Genomic DNA, 23,960 nt, shown 5'->3' on the forward strand with positions numbered 1-23,960 from the left:
GCATGTGGACATAGCTCACCTAAATTAGTCAGCAGATAGGCCACCTTTTCATACACCTGACAAGATGATAGCACTCATTAGCATCAACAGTGAAAGGGTTGAGAGGGGTAAGGATCATGAGAAAGAGAAGCAAACTGGAACCTTAGTTAAAAAAAAGAAAGTTTTCTGGAAGTGGATGTGAAATTTCCTGGAACAAACCTCTAAATAAATGATTCATAAAATATTTGCTGGGCAGAACATGTCAAAACACACCAGATGATGCTTGTCCCAGACACCCACCACGTTGAGCGACATGATGATCATGAAGTTGATGCAGACACCGGTGCCAGAGGTGGCGAACTGCCAGTTCTTCTTCACAAACTTCCAGTTGAAGGAGGCGAACTTCTCCATCACAATGAGACGGAAAACCACCACGGCAAACACGGCTGTGAGAACGAGGGAAATCTAAGCAGAGATGAGGGAGAGAAAGAAGAAGAGAAGAGGGGATGATAAAACTCTATGAAGTGCTCTGCTTCAAAAAAGATTGACACATTAGTTTGGGGTGAAGAGGTTTCATCTTGTATTATAATGAAGAATTGTGCCGAGGAAAAAGGGAAAACCTATTGATTTAGACAAAATTAACTATTCCACCCATGTACCATAGATAAATATCTATCGGTAAATGTCAGAAATGAGGAAATCAGAATGGCTTTATTCCTCTGAGTACATTCTTTGTCCAGCAGGAGGAGATGTTACACCACTACTGGCAACAACACGCTGCTTCAAAAGTGGCACACAAAGTAACAGTGAGCTCATTTTGAGCCTGAATCCCAAAAGGGCAGATTATTCAAAGATCAAAGGGTTTACCATGAAAAATATTCCGGACACAGACACCATGAGTCGGCTGAGTTTGTCTGAGAAGGGCTGGAAAGGCTCAGGCTTGCCAGAGATGGGGTTGACTCTCTCCACCCTGGAGTACTTGGCTTCAAACTGAGGCCTCAGCTCCTCCTGATTAACGACACATATTCCAGTATGAGCTATTGGACTGTGGCTGTATCTGCCCTATTGCAGCAATAACTCTCACTTCCATACCATGTTAGCTGCAGCAAATTCAGAAGATGCAAGGCATGAACGTTATAATTGTGAGGTAATCAAATGATATCGGATCCATTTGGGGATATTGCTGACGCACCTCTTCCTCCTCCCAATCAATGAGATCCCAGTCATAAGTCAGCTCTGCCCTCCTCCTTTTCCAGAACTCCAGGAATACTGTGGCTGTTGAGGGGATAAGGAATCAATCCCACCCTCGGTTAACTTTGATATGTAACGCACAATATGATCAATAATCATGGAATGACACTTTGGAGACACTGCAGAGGCAAAGACCAGATATCCTGAGCAAAACACAGGCTGCAGTGACATGCATGGGCCATTACAGAAAATTATTTAAGCCATAAGTTTGCAAGCTACTTTGTCATGTGGTGAAGTAAAGGAAAAGTGGCAACAGCAAATAGTCTTCACTTGTACAACATTTCACCCACATATCGTGCCTTTGTCAGGCGGAATCTTGAGAGACTTCAAAAGTAAAGCGTCTGTGGGCAGAACTCCGACTGGAGGCATTGTCTCCTTTGTGTCAAACTCGAGCTGCACACAACACCGGATATGATGTTCGTAATCTTTTTTTTCTGTCAAAACAGTTCATATATTCTGGTTTATTACAGATACATAACACTAGAGAACAAGGCTTTTATAAAGGCAGCATACTGCAGAATCAATATTTATTTGGGTCAGTATATGGGGAAGAAGAGCAAAGACAGTGACAAAGGTGCCTCGTAGTCAATGGCATTGAGCAGTTCAGTCATGTATGATGTATGATGGACAACACAGTGTAACACTAAACTACTGATTCAGCTCATTTGTCAGTTTCCATTATACATACATTTAATACATGTGTGATACTGTAGCACAGGGACGGAAACTGACATTTGATCTGTACTGTGCAGCTTCAACACAGCTCTTATTTGTCCGTTATGAATGTTTTATACATCTGAACATATTAAATGTGTTTAGAGCTGACGACATCAAGCTGTGTCAATTAATGAATTAGTCGATCGACTTAAAATATGCATTCCTTAGCAACTCAATTAGGAGACTTAGCTGTTTGTTTGTTTTTTAGATCATATTACATTGTACAATGAATATCTTAATCTTTCTAGGAAAGGTCAGACAAAACAAGCAATTCCATCAGGTCACCTAGGGCCTTTGGCAAATGGCCGATTGATCTCTTAACTAATCCATACATGCAGCCCAACCTGTGCTGTTTTTGATGTTTTAAAGCGAAACAAGAATGAATCCAGAGATCAAGTTGAATTTGGGACACAGAAAAGGAATTGTGGCCTGAAAAAGCAACATAATGTGAATCTTCAATCAGAACAACTTTCACTGCTGTAAAAAATATTGAAGTTTAATATAACTTGACCCACTTTTGTTTAAAGTTTAAAAGAAAGAAAGAAAAGCAGCCTTTTCAGATGCTTACATCTGGTCCCTTGGGCAAACTATTTTTTCATCTGTCTTGCACGCAGGCACGCGCGCCCACACACACACACACACACACACACACACACACACACACACACACACACACACACACACACACACACACACACACACACACACACACACACACACACACACACACACACACACACACACACTCTCTAGAGTGCTCTCACTCAGCACTGCAGTACTGCTACTTTGGTCCACATTGCCGAAAGCTTTCAAGCTACAGCGCTCGTGTCAGCAGGGCTGGCTGGTCCCCCCTTGGCTGTGCAGCTCTTCTGGGCCCTCATTTATCCAAAACAAAGAACACAATGTGCTAAGTGTTCCCTCTTGGCTCAGGTGATTGTTTGGATGGATCTCGCCCAGACGCTGCACCAGCGCTCGCGCTCAACATTTCAAAGATATTGTACCTATAGCAAATATCAAAATTGCAGTTCTGCATCCCTGGCCACTGGATGAAACCCATCTCCCTCTGGAGCAATGTTTAATTATCCGACTAATTACATCGGGACTGCACTGGAAGTGTAAGCGCAGACCTTCCGTCGGAGAGACTTCACCATGATTTATTGGCTGACAAATGTATTAGAGACTGACGATGATCCTGTATTCTTCACTGCAGAGTGTTTATATATCGAATTCTCAGTTGAAAAGCTTAATGTGTTTGGAGGAGTTGAGTGGAGAGTGGAAGCATGAGCACTGACACACTATTATATAAATAGATATGAATTCCAGAAGGGTTTGTATCAAGCAGAGAGCACAGTCAGTGTAATGCAACAAGAGATCTTTATAAACAAAACAAAAAACTGGAAAATTGACAAACCTACCCCAAATAGCCATGAAGATAGCAAAGAACACAGTTCCACCGTTGTCAAACAGATGGGTCACCTGGAAACACAAGCACATGGAGGGCTGCTCTGAAAAATCAAGGAACGCTTCCTGAACGCTTCCCATTAAACTAAATTATGAATTTCAGTTTCAACTGTTTTGTGACAATCTACAGTTTACTTTAAACTTTCTCATCCTCAAATGAGATAGGAAGTGCATCTACCATAGTGCAACCAAAACAGAAAGAGGACAGTGCTTTTTTTCTCATCTGTAGCTATTGGTATCTTTCCCCAGGTAGTAGAAATGGCGGTTACTGTGGAAACTCTACCAAGGAAAGAAGGAGAAGATGGAGAGTGACACAAACTGAGGTCAAACAGAAAGGGAGCCTTGGACAGGCACTCACTCGATCAGGGGAGCTCTGGGACTTGAGAGGGCTCAAAACCTGGTATAAACCAGTAAATAACAAAACATGCCTACTTATTGATAGACCTGGTGTTTAGTTTTTTTCATTTTCAAGTAAATTTCATATAGCAACTATCACTTTGCGTATTAAGTGAACATGATTCTGTCTTCTGTCTTATCTCCAAAGTGACGTTTATCAGTTTGTTTCCTGTGTTGTTGGCAGTTGCTCGTCTCTGAGGAAAATCAGAGAAGCTGGAAGAGTTTGAGGATCTTTAGCCTGCTGAAATACAGTGATGAGCATCAGAATGGCACTGACCTTTGCGTAGACGCAGCTGTCACTCAGCGTCCATGGGTCACAGGTCTCCTCACACATAGGACACATGATGGTAGTGTTGGCTTCACATATCTCTTTACTGTTGAGACAATGGACTAAGCCTCAGGAAAAGAAAGCAACAATCAAAACAATATACGTTTTCATTGTAATGGATTCTATGGCAACAGAGTGTGTGCAGTACCTTGAATCAAGTTGAGTGAACTGACCTGACTTGACTCGAGTCCATAGTGAAGAGACCATAGAGGAAGACAAAAACGCCAACCAGGGCTGCTGGGATCAACATGCCGGTGTACCAGCCCAACCATGCAAAGTAAAGGCCGATTTTCTCACCAAAGTAACGCCTGGGAGAGAGACGCAGTGGTCAAAACCCAATAACAAACTGTTCTGACTGTAAATTAAACCTGGCCATGTTCATTTAGGTTGCAATTGTGGGTGTAGAGAGTTTATTGCGAGGTGGTTGCGGTGGCCCTAATGGATAGGGAGGGCTGCTGAGGTCAGAGGTCACACAGTGTAATGCAGTGGTGGGAAATTAATCAATGATTGTGTCTGCTTCCTAAACCACAGCTGTTACGGTGCCCTGCAGCAAGACACTTCATTTCATATCTACTTATGAGAAGCAGCTCAGCAGCAATTACCTGTATCAGAAAACACATAAGTGTGTAAGTAATATTCTATTATGAAAATAAAGGTGTCAACACATCTTCCCTCAGTGTGTTTACATGTGTACATTCGCACCAATATTTATGTTTCAAGGTATAAAGACTTGTATGCATTAGGTTTCTATGGATTGAACCCTTCATCACGATACACACCGATCAACCACTGACAGCCAGGTGGAGTAAACAACATTGATTCTGTTGTTACAATGGAACCTGTCAAAAGGCGAGATACACTATATATTATGCAGCAAGTGAATATTTAGTTCTTGAGGGAAGCAGAAAAAAATAAGTCATCTTAAGGATCTGAGCAACTTTGAAAAGGCCGTAGTGGTGATGGCTAAGAAGAGAGTGGTGATGGGTCACAAAAGCTGAAATGTAAATGACACTTAGTGTAAGTGTCAGTATAACTGACCTGATCCAGCTCTGAGCTCGATGCACACAAAAAATGGTTTTGATTTTTTTTCATCTAACTCTTGGCAAGAAGATGAAAAATATTAATATAGCTATTCTTTGTCACTTCACTGCATCATTCGATTTAAAAGACAAGAGAGTGAAGTAGGTTCATGCTCAACCGTCAAAACAACTCCATTAGTTCAGATGTCAGAGAATGATAAACAAGCCTGCTCATCTGAAACTGGGTGCCCTAATAATCATGCCACGTATGCATCAGGATGAACAAGTGGGTCACTTTTGCTCTATTTCATCAACACTTCTTGAATATGAGCAAAGGCAGGACACTGGAGCTCGGGTAAATGTCCAAACCCAGCTCACCATGCTGTGCTCAAGAGCTGGTTACCTGATGAGGTCAAGAGGCTGGTATTTGTACCACATGCCCCAGCGGGCCCAGCGCTCGTACAGAAGATGCCTGTGGTTCTGAGGACCATGCGTCTTGATAGGATGTCTGCTCTTGTAACCGCCCTGATGCGACAAAGAGTAATAAAATCTTCATTACAGGAGGAATTTTTACATTTACATGTGAGTCTCCTCAGCAAAAATAAAAAGCGGTCTTACCTCATGAGGAGGAAATGCCGCCTCAAATGTGTTGTTGCCCAATAACCGGTTGATACCTGCATAAATAATGAAGCATGTCACGTCAAAGGAAGCACAGATGAGAGGTAGAATAGCATAAGGATGACCCATTAAAAATTCAGGACCAGACATTACTGAGAGAGGGGTCCAGTGAGAGGTTCATTTAAATCCACTCTTCCACAGTCAATTGACTCGTTATGTAACTGACAAACTGCATTAGACAAGCACATTAGAGGCTTGAAACAATTACGAAGGTTAGATTTTAACCAGCTGTGAGCACTTCAAAACACTTTTTCTGAACCATAAACACATGCCACCATTGACACAGGTTGGAAAATGTTGTCTGAATCACAGTAAACTAACTGATTTGTCTAACACGGCTGCAGGTAAGTTGCTGTATGAAGCAGTAATGATTGAAATCTCCTTTTCACGGGACAACAGCGCATGTGTGTGCATTGTCATCCCCTGACTGCACCTGTAGATAAGTGAGAACAGGAGCAGGCGGGGATTTGTAAATGATTTCCCACTCTTATGCGAGAGCTGATCTAATTTGTTGGAAAGTAGAGTGGTCAACAGTATTGAAATATGAATGTGAAATCGATCTCCAGCTGTTCAAGTCCAAACTTTAATCAGCAAATCATGTTGGCAGCAGTCGGACAAGATAGTAGGTTTGGAGCAACTGCCAATACCAAAATAACAAACAGACAAAAAAATACAGCCAGAAGGAGAGGAGGGATCAGTGGGACGATAACAACAGCTTAGCAACAGCCCACATTTTAATCTTCCCACTGCAAAACAACAAACAAAGGCATTTTATTCCCCACTACCACTCTCTGAAGTCAGACTATAGCAACAAAATGTTAAAAGTCTGAGGGGCCTGGTGTTTTTTGTAGAGACAATAAAATCACAGACCATAATGTAGAAAAATGCAGAGATAGAAATAAAGACTGTTTTAGGTTTTTCTGGTGTCTTTTGTTCCTTTGCCACTAATTGGCTAATTAAAGGACTGAGTCGTAAGTCTCATACTACATGTGCTGATGAATAAAGCTGCAAAAAAAAAACAAACAGGAAGGAAAATAAAACCTTTTTCCCTTAAATGTATGGACTCTGCCTCAGTCTCCGAAATACATTGTCCTAAATGAAATGCTATTAATATACATTGTTCCTGTCAAATATCGTAATCAAACAAACACATATGTCAATATGATGGGTACATGTACAAGCATGGAGCCCTACCCATCTTTGGTTTTCCATCCTCGTACTTGGTGCGCTGCAGGACGTGATGGACTATCCTGCTTCTGGTGGAATTGGAGAAGAAGGTGTGTCTGTTGCTGATTGTGAAGCTGGGAAGAAAATATCAGCACATTCTTTGAGTCAAGGAATAACACATCAATTTCCTTCAGTCGAGGACCTTAATGAAGGCTGAGCCAGCAATGATGGGATCATTAAAACTCAATATGTGCCCTAAAGTTTATGTTCGTTCCAGCATCTTTAAGTGGAAATAATTCCCTGTCAAATGAGACTAGACAACGTCTTTCATCAAACAGAAGCTTTGTAAAAAAAAAAAAATTTTAAATAGAAGGGAATGGAGGAGAAATATAAGGACATCTGCTGCTGTATGTTTGATATTTAATTTATGCTCAACTTGTTCTTGTCCTTCTGGCTTCTGAGTTCATGCTGGAAGCCTTCAAATATACAAGACTTCAAATTCTACATCTCAAGCTCAGGACATAAATGAATGTGAAGGATGAGGGAGGAGCAAGAGACACAGAGCAGGATAAATGTCAGATTGACACAACAGACACTGCTATTATGCGACACTTTGATCACGAGTGAGTTTGAGCGGTGGCAGGCATGTACGACTGAACACACATGTCCCACTTACTGATGCATGCGTGCTCTGCTGAAGGGGGCTGTGTAGCAGTCAGTTTCCTCCAGGTCAGGCAAGGCCTCTTTGTCCAGCTTCATGGGATTTCTGGGAAGCCAGCTTTTCATCTGACAACATCTCCGATGAAACCGGCTGCACGGAGAAACGGGATTAACGGCACAGAAGAAGATTGTTTTCTTTGATGTGGTACAGTGGCTCCTAACCTTTTCTTCTGAACGCAACCCTGACAACCTTGCACCCCCTCCTCCTCACTAAAGACGTGTTTACACAGACATGATGAACACATTTTTCACTTTCCTTTTGCTTATGACTCATGAGCCATAGTTACTGATCTTGTAACACTTGTTGAATCCAACTAAAAGGATGATTGTATTTTTGAGTCATGATTAAAGGACCAGGTGAAGACTGAAGGCATGAGTTGATTCACAAATTGTAGCTCATTTGTCAGATTCATTTCATAAATAGAAAGAAGAATCTGCAGCAGTCGTGTTAGCAGCTCTGTGGGGTTGTATTAAGGCACAACAGGGCTTAGGGTTAAACTATAATGGCAGCAGGCCTGCATGCTCACAATGAAAATGAAAAATTAAAATGTCTTTACGGGGAAAATGTTCAGCATGTGCACATCACAGGGTGTTACCACAATGAAATTTGCAAATAAGCTAATGGTGGTAATTAATAGTCCCGTATGGATATAAACCAACATATCGGATGAACTGATCTGATGATGGTGCTACATGAAAACTTAAGGGATCTCCAAAGTCATTACAAATCATTATCTGAGTGCCATGAAGGTCTGCATAAAATATCCTGGCTATCCATCCAAGATACTTCGGTCTGGACCAAAGTGTTGTACCAACCCACAAACTGTAACTTCCAAGTCAGGAGCCATGCTGCTAGTGTGGCGGAAAATCAATTGGCTTGGTTTTCACTCGCTGCTCCTCCAGATTTGATGGAGAGGTCGTGTGAGGCCGCTGCCCTGATATGGATTGAATGGATATAAATGGGAATTCTCACACGTTTTACGAATGTTATTGTGAAGGGGGCAGGTACGGGACAGAAAGTAATGATATCAAACCAGCAAGCTGTCGCCACCAGCACGAGGCCCATTTGTTCAGCTTTACAGGGACACTAGTTAGTTAGAGGCCATTAGTAAACACATGACGCCTATTTACTCGGGGAACAGCACAGTGGAAGACTGGAGGAGCTCAGAGGAAAATCATAATGGGCTTCATTCTTCACAATAAGACAGAGACCAATATCACTGGCATATAATATTTAAAAGTGGTGCTTTGTTCTCAGTTGGACAGGTGGGCGAGCGACTGTTGTCTGTGTGATTTCGTCTCCGCTCTGTGCGTAGGTGTAGGTGTTTGTTTGTGTGTGTGTGTGTCCAGCAAACACAACTATTAAATGAGACATTATGCACATATTCCGGTTCATCATTTGGATTTGAGTTATACTTGAGAAGGTTTACGTGCTCTAATGTACAGTAAACACATCCGTTTCTTGCATGTAGGAAGTGTTGGCCTCCGCTCTTGCTTTACCTGGCTTTGCCACACTAGCCACTAGACGTGCCTTGTGCACTTCGGAACTTCAGATGTCACGAAAGTGCTTGATGTGCATAAGGCACTTAAGGAAGCCTCAGACAGACTACTGATGTGTCATTTCAGGAAGTCCAGGAGCAGCGTTTCCTGTCAGGAAGAGGAGCTAACTTTCCAGAGGACATTGGGCTTTTTAACTTTGCAGACCTTTTACATCCAAACAAAAAAGGAACTATATAACACACTAGAGGAAAGGGAGAAATGGTATATCTATCGTAAAATATCATAAAACACTAAACCACAACTTTAATCTGTCAGGTCACACTGATCCTGAACTACGGTGGAAGCAACAACAGTCACCATGTTTGCATTTTAATGGATTAAAGACCAGCAGACCTTCGAGAATAGAATTATCACTCTTCCATCACATATTCAAAGCTTATACATAAACTTCTGCCATCTTTGGTTCAAACATCATTGTAGTGACCTGTCTTTACTTTACTGAATGACAATGTGCAGAAATGTATGAACATAAAAAATACAGACATTGTCATAATGTCTTGTTTTAGTGGATCCGTCAGTAATGTCTTGCTTGAAAAAAGTATTACAATAGGTTTTAGAACCTTTAAACCATAAGATTGTTGGCAAACTTTACTAAATTAAAATGCACACGCAGTATTTGTTAACCAAAGGTTTTAGTCTTTGAAACAAAGATGCTGCTGTGCACTTCTTTCAGTGATTTTGTGGGCTGTTTCTTTCTGTCTTTCTGCTTTCTAGTGAGATGTGGAGTCCTGTGCAGAGCTTGGACAACACATCAGTGTGCAAGTGCATCTCTAAAAATAGTATGCAAATAAGCCGATGCAGCTCCATTTATTTCGCTGAAAAATTATAGAAGTATAAGTATTTAATAGAAAAGCTCTGTCAGAACTGGATGTGGTGCTTAATGAAAAGGTGGAAAAGACTTGGTTTCAATGATTCCAATTACTGCTACCTGATTTTGTACTTTAAAATTCTAATCCAGGACTTTGTAAATATTGTATGTTAAGACAGTCTGTAGACAGATACTTCATTAATTCTGGACTTTTTAAAAGTCACTGTGTGGGTTTCCATTGGCAATGATAATTTGACTCACACCGTCTCTGTCATTGTTATTCACTGATGTGACTCATGGCTTCATTCTTAAAACACCATCCAAAGCTCACATGTCTACTAAAGCCTTGCAGCTGCGCCGTTCATGAAGAGACACTGAAGCATCTTTCTGCTATCTCTCTGCAGGCAGCAACAGAGTAAAATAATCATTTACCTTAAATCTACCTACCTGCTCAAGGTCTTACTCTTCCAGTCCTTAAAGTAACATTTTTTCCTTGAAAAAAAAAAAAGGATAGTTAGAGAGACTGGATGAAGCAGAGTTCAAGGTTCGATCTTTTTCTCTAACTTCAGTTACCTGAAAGGCATTCGGATGTTCATCTGCTCTGCATATTTGCAAAGCGTATCCCAAGGAGCATGGACCTTCACAAACATGATGTCGTTGTTTGTCAAAGAGGGCTTTAAAGTTAAAAAGAAAAAAAAAGTAAATTGAGAAATACGTTGAGAGATAGGGGTATGTTTTATCATAAACAATTCTTAAACTGATGTTTGTCCTCCTGATATCTTTCAAAATGAGATTTGCATTCTTTTTTCTATTTCCACTTCGGTTTGACATATATTTGTACCTCTTTCTCCAGCATCAGGCCCTCAGCACGCAAATTCTTCTCAAACGTGCACCTTTTCTCCACCTGTGGACTGGACTTCTTGTAAACCAGGATGTAGTCAATACGTTTTTTCCCATCTCGGAAAAAGAGCCCAGAGGAGTCAGCAGGATTCTTTCCCTGTAGTGACAATGATTTACCTCTGAATTTTAGATGCAGACGTGTCAAACACAGAATTGCTGATGCTTGAAGCTTCTGTAATAAAATATCAAAAGTGCAACACGATGAACATTCATTGCAGTAATTGTGGATTACTGGAGGTGTGGTACCTTAAGTGAATCTGTGCGAGCCTCTAATTTAACACGAGTGGAAGGCTTTCGTAGCAGAAATGACTCATCTGCCCTCGTTTCACACGTAGTCACCTCGGACTCCTCTGTATAATGATCCTTGCCATCCTCTGCTGCAAACAGACAAAGCACAATCAATAAGACAAACGAGTTAGGGACCAAACAAAGTATCCTCTCTACATTAAGTCTCTGCTGTTGCCCAGTCAATATTTTCCTTAATCCGATTGCCAACATTGAAATGAGATCTGAGCTAAATAAAAAAACAAGTAATTTTAACGTGTGCGCCAGCTTGAGAGCTACACAGATCCCTGCACCAATGTTGAAAGAACTCATCACACTTAACAAAATAAAGTTTTATTGAACCCACATTGTGGGGAAAGGAAAACAGGGCAGATTCAAACAAGGATTCCTTTTAATATTTTTTAATTTCTTGGAGAAAAAAAACCCTGATTGGATTTGGAGATTGAAGCGTTAACTGTGCTGAACAATGACAGAGGAGTTTGGAAGAAGAAAAGTTTGCTCTGGATCATGTAGTTTTTCACAGATATAACTCAAACATGCAAGAACAATACATCTCAAGAGGAAAAAAACAAAACAAAAAAGGAAATAACATAGAATAGCATATTTAAGGTTAGACTGCAACAAAGTGGTGCTGATCAACTGCACAGAGGCCTCACATGTGTAGGTATGAGGTTGTTTACCCTCTTTACTATATTTGTGTTAGACATTTAAAGGAGTTAATGAACAGTAGACCGTCAGGAGACCAGTGGGGTGTTAATCTATCAATGTCTTTAGTTCAAGGTGAAGCATTACTTCATTAATCAGGCTATAGAATGAAGGGTCTTTTGATGATCATGTCAGGTCAACTACCATAGACTGTATGTAAAACAGGATGTAGTCACCGGGTCCGGAAAGGGAAGTCTGGAGTTTATGGTCTCAATCTCTAGTTTCATGATGCATGATGTTCATTTTGTAGATTCTGGTCCCATTTAGAGTGAAATAAAAGATGAAGCACTGTATGCATTGGGACAGGGACAGCATGTGATTGACAGTTAGTACCGTCCAATAGGAGCATCATTGCAGATGTGGGTGGACGAGCTTTCAGTCGGACCCACCCCCCAACTCCTCCAAATATGATGAATCACTTATTTCAAAAAACCAAGATGACGATGACCAAAATGTTAATCAATAAATACAATGATAGCAAAGCATCAAGATGTGGTACATCACGCTTGTTCACCCTCTCTCCGTCTCTATCCACCCTCCTCTGTCCCAAGAGAAAAAAAAAACCTGTTCCTCAGATGTCTATTCTCAGCACAACGTCAAAAGAGCCTGTTTTCACCAAAATAGCAATGTCTCACCTTGTGCTGCTTCATCTGCATGAAACTCCCAGCTCTCCTCCCACTTTTGCCCACTGCACTCAGCACGGAAATACCAGAGGGTCGAACAAAAGGGCATTTCAAGGTCAGGAAAATGCCATCATGCTGAAGTGGTGCTCGCGCTAGTCTTTGTTCCGTGACAACAATAGAACCCTCGCTGTTAATGGCCTCTTCATATACTTGAAGAAAACAAAAATAATTTTCCTCTTCAACAGCCATTTTCATTTTACTAATCCCTACAGTGACTTTACCGTGTTCCTTGCAACAGCATTTGCCCCACACTGTCACTCCCTCTGAAAGTGCACCAGACTGTTTGACTGTTTTCTAAATCTCCTCCAGCAGGAACACAATCCGTGAAATCCCTTTTATGCACATGCCTTAGATGTCACCAACATTATAAAACTCTGTGGAGGCAGTCGACTCTGTTCCAGTTGAGCGTGACATAAGATGCACAAAAAGGAACACAACTGAACAGGGAAAATGTCACAAAGTAACACAAATAGTTTGCATCGCAGACATGATGTAGATTTGCTGGAAAAACAACTTGAATACATAGTGAGAGAGAATTTGACCACATGAATGTTGCATACAAAGCTGGGTCATGTCAAGTTTAGTGATATTCAAAACTTGCAGCAAGACTGCTTTAAAAAGCCCAAATAACATTGGGAAAGAAAGTCTGGACAAATGATCTTTGATGATCAAACTAGAAGAAGAGAATTCACAAGAGAGAACTAACCAAGAGGACGCAAACAGTAAACAGGTGGTTGAAATTCTGCTAACTGGCCTTAAATCTAAAATGATCCTCCTCTGGCAAATTTGCTTTGATAAGTAATTGACCTCACTCATTACCCAGAAAGTCTTTGTACCTTTGTAACCCTGAAGATACCTGCAACTAAACTTTACTTTGAAAACAACATACACCGGTGGTGCCGCACTCCCAGGACTGAAGCACTTGCATCCACTAATGTGTTCGGGGGACCGACTGACCTGTCTGTGGGGGGAGGAGGCTGCAGGAAGTGCTGATGCCCTGACTCAGGACTTCGACTTCTGGTTTGGGCTCCGGGCTCAGAGGCACAGACAGGAAGTGGTTGAGGTTGATCGGATGAGTCTGACTCTGGGCCAGGCAGGGCAGGCTGCGGCGAGACGGCTTCAGGCTCTTCTCCTTCAGGATCTCGCTGATGCTGGTGTGCATGCCTGAGGACGAGAGAGACAGTGGTGGAGTGGATACTTTTTTAATACGTCAATATATTTACATGAAGGTTTATATGAATGCTTACACTGATAAATAAAAAGATAGTTTTGACAAAGACACTTGCAATAAAGGATGTACTGGGTTAGGCTCTGCTCTTTGATGAAGCTCTCAAAGAAACCAAGCAGCAACAACAAAGATTCTTCTTGGAGAACTCATTTCCTGAGCACACACATTTGACGGTTTATCTAACAGAAGTCAACCGTGCTATAGACATTGAAGACGAGAGGGAGGTTGAGGTAATAACACAAGCTACTGATCTACTACTACTAACTGAATTTGGTGGGAAAAGGGGGGGGAGGGAAGAATCACTTCAGTCATCAGCGGGTCCATCCTTTTACGGGCTGTGGTGATATTGTCTGTCCTTCATAGAGGGGTGCATTAAAACCACCAGTACTCCTCCATCAAATTACACAGCTCAGTACCTCAAGACAAGCAACATGATGGTGAATCCACAAAACGTAACTACCTACACACTGTACGCTTCATAGTCCTGCAGACAATTCAGCAAAGATGTGGAATAACACTAAGTTGTGCAGCTACATACAGTAGCTTTCTCATTAACATGGCGTTGTTTTATTTATACCATCCACTCATCCATTAGTTACCCCAGCCATTTACACTTGCATGGAATTTTGATGCACCAAAACCAGTTGACCAAACCAGGGAACTCCTCATAAAGGCCCGAGCTGAACGAGGCTTCAAACTAAGAACACTCTGTGCGGTGAGGTGACTGTTCAAACCACTGCACCACTGCCCTTAGAAATAAAACAAATAGAGGTTATTTTTAAGGTCAATGCAGCTATAAAAGCAGTGGCTGACAAGATTGATGAAGAATGGCTTTAACACAATACTGCAATGATGAGATGTAAAGACAAACTGCGAGGTTAATAACAATAATGAATGTCCTGCGATGGAAGCGGGACACTTGACCTTCACAGCAGGCAGCAGTTTCTGCGCCACAGCTCCCGACAAATATATAATCATGAAATGAAGGCGCGCTCTCTCTCTCTTTAAAATGACAATGTAACTTATTTTAACCTCCAGTGAGGAAATCTCACAGTGACCGTCCTGAAATGTTCAGATGCATTGGTAATTCACCCTGCAACCTGAGGGACACACTGCTGCACGCTGCACAATAACTCGTTCTCGTGTCATTGATCTCAGAGGGATTTCCCAGTCCTGTTGGGTGAGAATGGAGCCAGTTAAAGATGTGAGCTTGTGGACCCAGGGGAGCCACAAATCATACATCGTATTTTGTGTGTGTGTTCGTGTGTGCACTGCCACAGATATGCAATCAATGACAGTTGCGAGTTCCAGCTAAAAGCTAAATGATAAATAATTGATACTATGATACTAGTAGAAATCTTCATGAGCATTGAAGCAAAAATAAGCTTGAAGCTAGATTTCACTCTCAAGAGACAGATTTTTTTTTTAAAGATAGTTTGAAATAATTATTTTTAATATAAAAGTGTGATTGCGCAGCACGAAATATGACAAGTAAACTTTAAACAAATCTATTTGTCCATGTCGGAAAACTGATTAGTCTTCAGGCTGATAACAAAGCTTGATTTCCCAGTGCTTTAATCATCTCCACTGTTTACAGTTAAGTATTCACCTCCTCTTCATTCCTTTCCTCTTTCAATCAGTTTTGTTAAATTCAATATTTTTAATCAATACTGAGCTCCAGGTTGTTAAGCTGTTATTTTGAAAATAAGTCATATTGTGCCAATTACATCAGCAACGACATTTTAGAAATTGGAGAGTTTATGGTCCATTGTACAAGAAGGTGTTTCACTCAGCAGCAGCAAAATGCAACAACAACATTTTTTTTTATGACTGGATGGTAAATCAGAGTTTGCTGTGAGTTCCCACCCAAGAGGCCAGAAGCTTACTGAGCCATAATCCCACCGTCTCTGTGAATTGTTAAAAGCTTTACTTAATATACTGTAACTATCCAGTTAGAAGACCCTGTCTGTCCATTATGATAGACAGAAAATGATTACTGCTCACCCGCATTGTCAAAAAAGGTATATTTATTGGACTCCAGGTGATCGAGATAACCCCAACAGAAATTGACACGGATCAATATGCCTGAGATGATACGCCAGAGCACAGTGAGCTAATAGGCCTGTAGGGGTGAGGCTCGGTGGTCCCAAGGAACGCTCATAGTTTAAAATAGACCCACAAATTGGACAGAGTTGGTGTCGTGTGAAATTGTCTTGGTGGACATTTCAGAGCCTGTGTGGAAAGGAAATAAAAAACCTCACTGGTCAAATCTCTCAGCCTCGGTGGATGATGGTTATCTTCCAATCACTGCCCTGCTCCAAAGCGCTGGCTTCATTTAAACTCTGAAACACTGTCAAGAGCAGTACACTCCGAAGCAGTGCATTGTGTAAGTCTATATAAATATATAAATAGTTCCACTACTGTGAAATCCTGCGTTTAATCTCACTGTGCGCTGGCTAAAACTGGTTTATCAGGAGGAAGTTAATCCTGTGTGTGCGTGGACTGAGCGTGGACTGAGCGTGCACGAGAGTCTGTGGGCTGTAACTGAGTGTGTGTGTGTGTGTGTGTGTGTGTGTGTGTGTGTGTGTGAGCAGGATCGAGGTGACAAATAAAGGGACTGGACGCTCAATTTGAGGTGATGTGGGGAAAAATCAACATCCCTGAACTGTCTCTGCGTCAGCGTGACTAACCACTTGACGACAGTCCTGTGCGTACTCTAACAAACACCCACTCAGGCAAAGCCGGGAGGTGGGGGGGGGGGGGGGGGAAGCTGGACGAGCTTCAGGAAAGGTCGTGATCTCGGATTTGGATCTCTCCTGTGCAGTTTGTCCATGATGGTCTTAGGATGGGAGATTAAAGGGATTTTTTTTTTCTGTCTCTGCATGTGTCTGTGGACATGATATCGTATATACACAGTATAAGGCACTGTGACTGTACACACGTTGTGTCTATCAGTTCCCTTTGCTCCTTTTGATAATTTATGATGTAAAAATTAAGCATATCACTGGCAGTGTCACAACACTGCTCCTCTGTTTGCCTCTGCAGCCAATCTTCTATGAGCCGGCTGGAAGAACAAACATATACATTTCAAAAAAACATGCAGAATTTCATGGTCAATAAAAAGCAGAGGAAGCAAAACAATGCAATGATATCGAAACAGAAATATCCAAAATGCGTAAAAGAAACTTTTGCTCTCAGTTGCATTTTTTTCCCCATAAACCATTGATCACTGTGAGACCTGAGCAGAAACTGAAGCATACACTATTACATTATCTGCAAGGATGTTGCACAAAGTACCAAACAGAGAATTCAGGTCAGTGGGTTGTTTCCCATCATGCCTCAATGTTTCCTCATTCTATACCTTCAATTATTCATCCATTCTCAGCCAATAGCACTTTCAGCGTCACAGCTTTTAACTGAGGAACATTCTCCATCAAGACCTTTTTCAAGCACAACACACATCACCATTGATTTATATTACAGAGTGCATTTCAGGGGATCCCTGCCTTAAAATGGCAGCAAAGACGTTAAAGAAGAAAACAAAAGAAGCACTAGCTCATGAAAAGCATTGAGGTGGCGCGTTTTTAAAAATCATAACGTGGAAGCAGGTTTGAGGCGAGGCCGGCAGCCTCTCCGACAGAAACGTCCTCCAAGCAATTAAAGTGTCTCCTCCTCTGCCTGGCACCATATCAAAGAACACATACTGTATACAGAGATGAGTTCACAGGGAGGATTTAGAATAGTATCGTTATCAGCCACTGAATATTCACCTCATATCTCATGTTACATGTTTAGCGCTCAAGGCGCCCCAGCGATTTGATTTCTTGTTTACCAAAGACAAGGGCAACTAATGAAGATTATCCAGGTATGCAGTACACACATGCTTCACTCATTTGTGCGTTTGCTGTGTTCATCTGACAAAATCGAATATATTCAGTATCATTACACTGTTCTCAAAACCACTTCAGCTATTTGAGAAGATATTTTAATGCCACAGCTGATAATCATCACAGTATCGCAGCAATTTTGTAACTGCTGCACCACCTAATACCGTGACTGCAGGTTTTCAGCTGGACGAGTTTCTTTTGATTTTCTCTTTACAGCAGGAAGAAAAAAAAACATTTATTTCCCTAAAATATTGTACGAGGATGGGTCACTCAACAAATTAATATTAGTAGATAATATTAAAATTTGAAGATTTATGACTTTTGCACACCAAACAAAAAAAACATGGCTGATATATGGACTGAGCAATTTTTTCCACATTGATTGTCTCACTTTTCCACAAACAAAAACTACTAAATATCATGATCCTCTTAAGTGATTCTTTAGAATTCTTTGGACTGTAATTACTTCCCTTTTTATCTGTGAGTGTTTGCCGTTTAATGCCTTATTATCCCCTCTCCCTTCTGTATCCCTGTGCTCCCAGTTCTCTCTGCCTCAGTTTGGCTGTTCAGCTCCTCGTGTGACCTCAGGCTGCTGTTTCGTTCCCCTGAGTCTCTTCATCTTTCTGTTCGGTTTCTGTGTCTTGAGTTGTATTTTTGGCTTATGTGCCTGCCTGTACGTCTGTCTGCAACTTTAAACCTGTTTATTTACATGAAATATCTTCTCTGCACCTTCCTGCTGTCTGCAGGTCTGCATGTGAGTCCCGCTTTCATCCACACACAAAACTCAGGCCATTCAATAATTTGATATTAAAATTAAAATAATAAAACTAAAACCTACGACATATAGTGTTTGTTTTTTGTCAATAATCCAGGATGTGTTGGTGGAAAAACAAATGTGAAATCTCCCATGCGATTTTCAGAGAACTTATTCAGCCACTCAAATACAGTGGTCACCTGAATCTCCATTCAGCCGAGGCCTTTCTGTGTGGAGGTTGCATGTTCTGTGTGGGCTTTCTCTGGCTTCCTCTCACAGTCCAGACATGCAAATTAGGGCTAGGTTAACTGGAGACTTTTATTTAACTATAGGTGTGACTGTGGGTGTGTATGTTGGGCCTGTGATGGGCTGACGACCCCCCCCAGCTGGGACTGGCTCCAGCCCCTCCGCGACCGTGGATAAGCGGTATAATCAATGGAAATACAAATGAGTAGGAGTAACATATGCTCATTCATTTCATATTATGGTTAGCTATTCATATCTGATCTATTCTATAGATTATTGTCCTAGTTACACAAGCTATTGACTAAATGACACACAGTAAACTGTATGTTAGCTAATGAGGGCAGAGTTCACTTCTCACAAACCGCAACACTCACTGGACCTAAAACAAATGGGAATTTGTGGAATGAAAAAGGGCTTAAGTAATCAATACCTTAAATTAAGGTGTACACAATCATTAGACAATGATTACTTTTGGTAAAATGGGCCAACAAAGTCAAAAATTGTTCACTGCACTTTAGACAGATGCATCCCTCTTGAGGCATGGCCACAGGAAAATCGTATGTCTCCTTAAGAATGGTCAACAGGGATGCAAAAAACGCAATTCAAAACACTTGAGAAGAATATAAAGTGAAGCTACCAACAACCCATTATGATCCATATTCCAAACTGTAACCGATCTGGAGGGTTTCAAGTGCTCAGAGACATGGCCAAAGGTAAAAAAGGCTGAAACACAACCAGCACTGAATAAGATCCACAAGTTGAAGTGTCCAAATTGGGGTAAAAAATAAAAAATACCAGTAGACAGAGTTTGTCAAAGGCTTAATGCACAGATGAAATGAGAGTGACTCTTGATGGACCAGATGAAAAAGTTCTGTGGCTGGATAACTAATGGACACAGGTCACCACTTCAAGCCAGGCGTCAGCAAGGTGCAGGACGGGGAAGGGCGGCTGTCATATGTTGGAGCTTTTGTGGTTGAAGATGGACGGAGAGTCAACTCACAAACCTACTGCCTGTTTATGGAAGACACTTTCTTCGAGCAGTGCTACACTAAGAAGCCTGCAGCTTTCAAGAAGGCCATGATATTATGCAGGGACATGCCCCATCACATGCATCCATGCACTCCACTGCTTGGCTAGCCAGCAAAACCTCAAAGAAGGCCGAGGAACAAGCCGGCCCCTTTCCACACCAAATGTGAGATTTACGATACGGGAAGATGATGTACACATCTGAACAGCATTTGGGAGGCTGTGTTGCATCAGTGAAAGTATTAATGAAAGTAATAATTTTGAAAAGACATTCTTTTTTATTTCATTGTAATTTTGTAGAATATATTTGTTTCTCACTTACTCTGTGAGAATAAACACATGAGTTGGGAATTTTGGATTGACTGAGAGAGTTGTATTTGTTCAAAAATACAGATATATCTTGATGAAAACAATTTTCCTAATAGTTGTGCAGCAATGTCAGTAATCATTTGCTGCACAGACACCGTCTGTTGTCGTCTGGCGGCCACGTGCAGCTGAGCCCGTCAGCCTGACCGTGAACACACCTCTGAGCAGATGGCACTTTTTACCCGTGGTTTAAACCGATCAGCAGCCTGTTATTCCCCCCTGGCACAACCTCTGGGTTGCATCATTTGAGCAGATTAAACATCTTCCTTGTCTCCCAATCTCTGTATTTCCCAACTCCTTTAATGCCGCGCTATCTTCTTATGTCCCCTGATTGCTTGTGAGTTCTACTACGTCACAGGGGTTTTTTTCTGCAAAGCCTCGATCTGCTGTGTCCGTGCATGGTACACACCTCATCTGGGAATTCCTAGGAACTGCATTGTCTTCAGTAAACAATTAACTACTCTGTCATCAGAAAACAATATCGAGCATTAAGTTCACAGAAGAACATTTTCGTTGCATAAAACCTCCATTGTCGACATAACCGGTGTGTTTTGTAGACGTGATTAAACTGTAGAATAACTTTGGGCTCCAGCAGAACTTCTGCCTGCAATGTTCTTATAACTTAGCAACAAAACAGCCACTGACTATATAAAGACTGTGAAAGTGTCAAAGCTCCTAACTACCAAACTAATCACACACATTCAGGACAAAACAGCCTCTTTGTTTTTTTCATTTTGTAAACTGTTAGTTTACCTGGCATCTGTTGTCCACTCGTCTTACATAAAACTGTTCTACAGTGGCCTGTTTAAATCCCAGATGACGCTTTATATGTGCTCTCCCCAAATCTGTCCTGATATCAATGTCTGCATCTATAAAACCATCTGCCTGCTGGCTTGCATAAGGGGACAGGTGGCCTGCTGAGGACTGTGCAACCAAAGGTTTACACGTGAACACACAAGATGGACACACATTAGCTAAATATGCACACATGCAAAGTTAAAAAGTGTAAGTAGTGTGAGAGAGGACAGTAGCCTTTAGCAGCCAACACACACACACACACATACACACATTTATATATATTCACAAACACAATTTCTGTTCAAATAATAAATAAATCACTTATCCATAATCTATTTCCATGAGTAAGGCCGGGATATTGCTTGACACACAACACAAATTCTTTAGACTCTACAAGGGGAAGTTGGTTATTAGTTCTGTACACACTAATCATTAGTTATTTTTCTCCAGTTATCAAAAGCTTTGTAACTCAAACATAAAGCTCCATTCAGCTTCAAATAGTGAACAAGCATTTTATGCTCATCAAGCCTTGTCATGATCTCATACAGTGTTAATAATAGTGTTAGAGGAGGTGCAGTTTAATTTCTGAATATTGCTCAGCGCTGAAATAGCAATACAGAAAGAAATAACTGCTGCGTGGAACAGATTTTCAAATGATAAAAAAATAGATGATCGGAAATCGTACAAACAAACCATGAACCCCAGATAGATTTGTGCGGTTGCAAGCCATAACGTGCACGTGGATCATGGTGATTTAAGAAAAATAACATCTCTTGTCAATGTAAATATCATTTATAATTCTTCATTTCTGTTTGCTTTTACACTGAAACCCAGTCAAGGGAGCTGGAGCAAACAAGCTCACACCCTCTTCAGCGGGGCTTCCCTCAGTCATCACATTTTGAGCCAGACAAGCTCAGCATCCTCTCATCAGAAGCGGAGGGATAGACCCTTTCATCTTCCTCAGGTGCATGAACACAACGAGGTGACTTCCCCTCGTTCATGAGCCCCTGTCAGCATGAAAACAAGACCTTTCTTCACCATCTTTCTAAATTTAAACAGCAGACACATGTATAATTAACAACAAGTGCAAAAGAACTGCTAATGTTCCCCAACGAGCCTTATGCCGAGGGTCTAAAATCAATACTCTGGTGCATCAGTGAAATCTATCTGAAATGGAAGACACTGATTAATGAATTGATGGATATTTAGTTATGGATTTGACGACATTTACTCCAATGAGAGGAGACCAATTACCGTCCTTTCACTGTTCACCTTGTTACATGATCTGTGTTAAGTTATTGCCAGTCCTGAATGCAACGATGCCAAATAGCGGGATGTCTGATGTCTGATGTCTGATGTCTCATGTTGCTTTTCAAATTACTTGCTGAGTGGAGATGTATTTTCCATTTGACAGCATGACAGGAACTTCTAACAGTTTTAAATCCTTTTTTTAATGACTTTCATAAGCACGCAGCCTGAGGACAGCTACTCCTGACAGGCGTATGGCACAACACAAAGCTTTTTTGACAGAGTTGTACAGTAACGCTTGTCTTTCCTCAAAGTATTTCATGTTGCTGTGGATATTTGAATGTCATATGGACAGGGCTGCGGGCGCATTTCAAATCACTGCCAATTCAGACATTACTAACGAACCTTTCCGAGATCTGTAAAGGCCTTTCTTTTCTCAGCCTGCGCAGCTTTTGCAGCCATGAACTGTATGGTAATAAACAGTGTTTAAGTAGCGTGGTGTTTCTACTTTTTTTTCTTATTTGAACAACCCCATATAAATGTAGCCACAAGTGATGTGTTGCATATATCTGCTGTGAGATACGGTTTCCCTGCAGCCTACAGCCTAATGTCTTAAAACAGTCGATGCTCCATGAAGTGGTGGACACAAATATCAAAGTGCACGAGGTTCAGAAACGCGGCTTCATCCCCGGAGGAGGAGGAGGAGGCTGCGAGACCTCCAACTCTGCGTCACACTTAGGGCGAAGAGTGAAGAGTCCGATACGTCCGAGGAGCGTCTCACACCACAAACTACCAAACTAGGGAGCAAAGTGACCCCGCATCACTCCCGGCTGGAAAACAACATCGTTTCCGGACGCGAAATTGTCACAGTACAGCGACCAACCTTTGTGCTGCTTGAAGGACTGGATGGAGCCCGAGTGGTGCACCATGGCGGCGATCAGTGGGTCTGCTGCGATCCTTAGATCCCGTACTTCGAAGAGCCAAATTGCCGAACACACGGGGAACTATGTTGCGATTGCGTCGGTGTTCTCTCAGCCCCCATGCCGCCGAACGATCTCACGGGCGATGCGCAGACCCCAGCAACACCTGTCTGAGCTCCGCATGCCCCCCCTCGGCTCCCCGACCAGCACCATCCACGGCTGTTGTCATGGTGACGGGCGGTAGGGGAGGTCCTGGGATGGATACGTCCCCCTTCGTCCTGATTTACTGACTCAAAAAAACATAAGCTGCGGGAAATGACCAGGGGCAGCAGATCTCGACGGACCGACAAGGACATGTATTGATTTTGCCATCAATCATTCTCTTCTCTCTCTTTCTCTCTCGTATGATGAGCTATTAGGCACGAAGACATGGAGTTAAGCTGCTGGGCTCAATACAACACGATACTAGGCAGTCGGTGCTGATTAAGGAAAAAAAAAGATGAAATAATATTTATTATAATAATATCATGTAGATAGTGTTAGTATTTAAATAATAATATCATAATTTTACTTTTTAAAATGTGTAATATGTCATAGGGGCCAAATAGATTTAAGGCATCGAGACAAACGCCACATTTGGGACATTTATATCAGGGCATTTGCTGCCCTGGAGTAAAGACTGAAACTTACCCAGTAAGGCCAAACAAATATGGACCATTTGACTGTTTTGGAGGTTGCCATGGAAGACAGAAAAACTCGGAATAATCAATACTGTAGCTCACAGATCGGCTGTGCAGACACACTGCTGATGCAGGGGCAGGGGATCCCTT

The 23,960-nt window shown here is 41.7% G+C and overlaps 1 protein-coding gene across 4 annotated transcripts in view; it reads right to left on the reverse strand.

The window, feature by feature from the left end:
- ano3 (anoctamin 3) overlaps positions 1–23,437 on the reverse strand; it is a 30,217-nt gene extending 6,780 nt beyond the window's left edge. Inside the window, exons 1-17 of one of the 4 annotated variants that reach the window (XM_047333265.1) lie at positions 23,094–23,433; positions 13,615–13,821; positions 11,231–11,361; positions 10,926–11,081; positions 10,658–10,758; positions 10,532–10,576; positions 7,673–7,807; positions 7,024–7,085; positions 5,770–5,825; positions 5,555–5,676; positions 4,306–4,440; positions 4,082–4,178; positions 3,363–3,423; positions 1,172–1,254; positions 847–987; positions 280–444; positions 20–56 (exon numbers count right to left, since the gene is read on the reverse strand). In XM_047333265.1, coding sequence (XP_047189221.1) covers positions 20–56; positions 280–444; positions 847–987; positions 1,172–1,254; positions 3,363–3,423; positions 4,082–4,178; positions 4,306–4,440; positions 5,555–5,676; positions 5,770–5,825; positions 7,024–7,085; positions 7,673–7,807; positions 10,532–10,576; positions 10,658–10,758; positions 10,926–11,081; positions 11,231–11,361; positions 13,615–13,821; positions 23,094–23,139 — 1,780 coding nt within the window. In that variant the 5' untranslated portion in view covers positions 23,140–23,433. Of the gene's footprint in view, positions 1–19; positions 57–279; positions 445–846; positions 988–1,171; positions 1,255–3,362; positions 3,424–4,081; positions 4,179–4,305; positions 4,441–5,554; positions 5,677–5,769; positions 5,826–7,023; positions 7,131–7,672; positions 7,808–10,531; positions 10,577–10,657; positions 10,759–10,925; positions 11,082–11,230; positions 11,362–13,614; positions 13,822–23,093 lie in introns of all 4 variants that reach the window. The other 3 variants (XM_035642370.2, XM_035642369.2, XM_047333266.1) reach the window with 3 other exon arrangements.
- Between the last annotated feature and the right edge of the window lie 523 nt (positions 23,438–23,960).

This window comes from Scophthalmus maximus, chromosome 7 (assembly GCF_022379125.1).
Source record: "Scophthalmus maximus strain ysfricsl-2021 chromosome 7, ASM2237912v1, whole genome shotgun sequence".
Lineage (NCBI taxonomy): Eukaryota > Metazoa > Chordata > Actinopteri > Pleuronectiformes > Scophthalmidae > Scophthalmus > Scophthalmus maximus.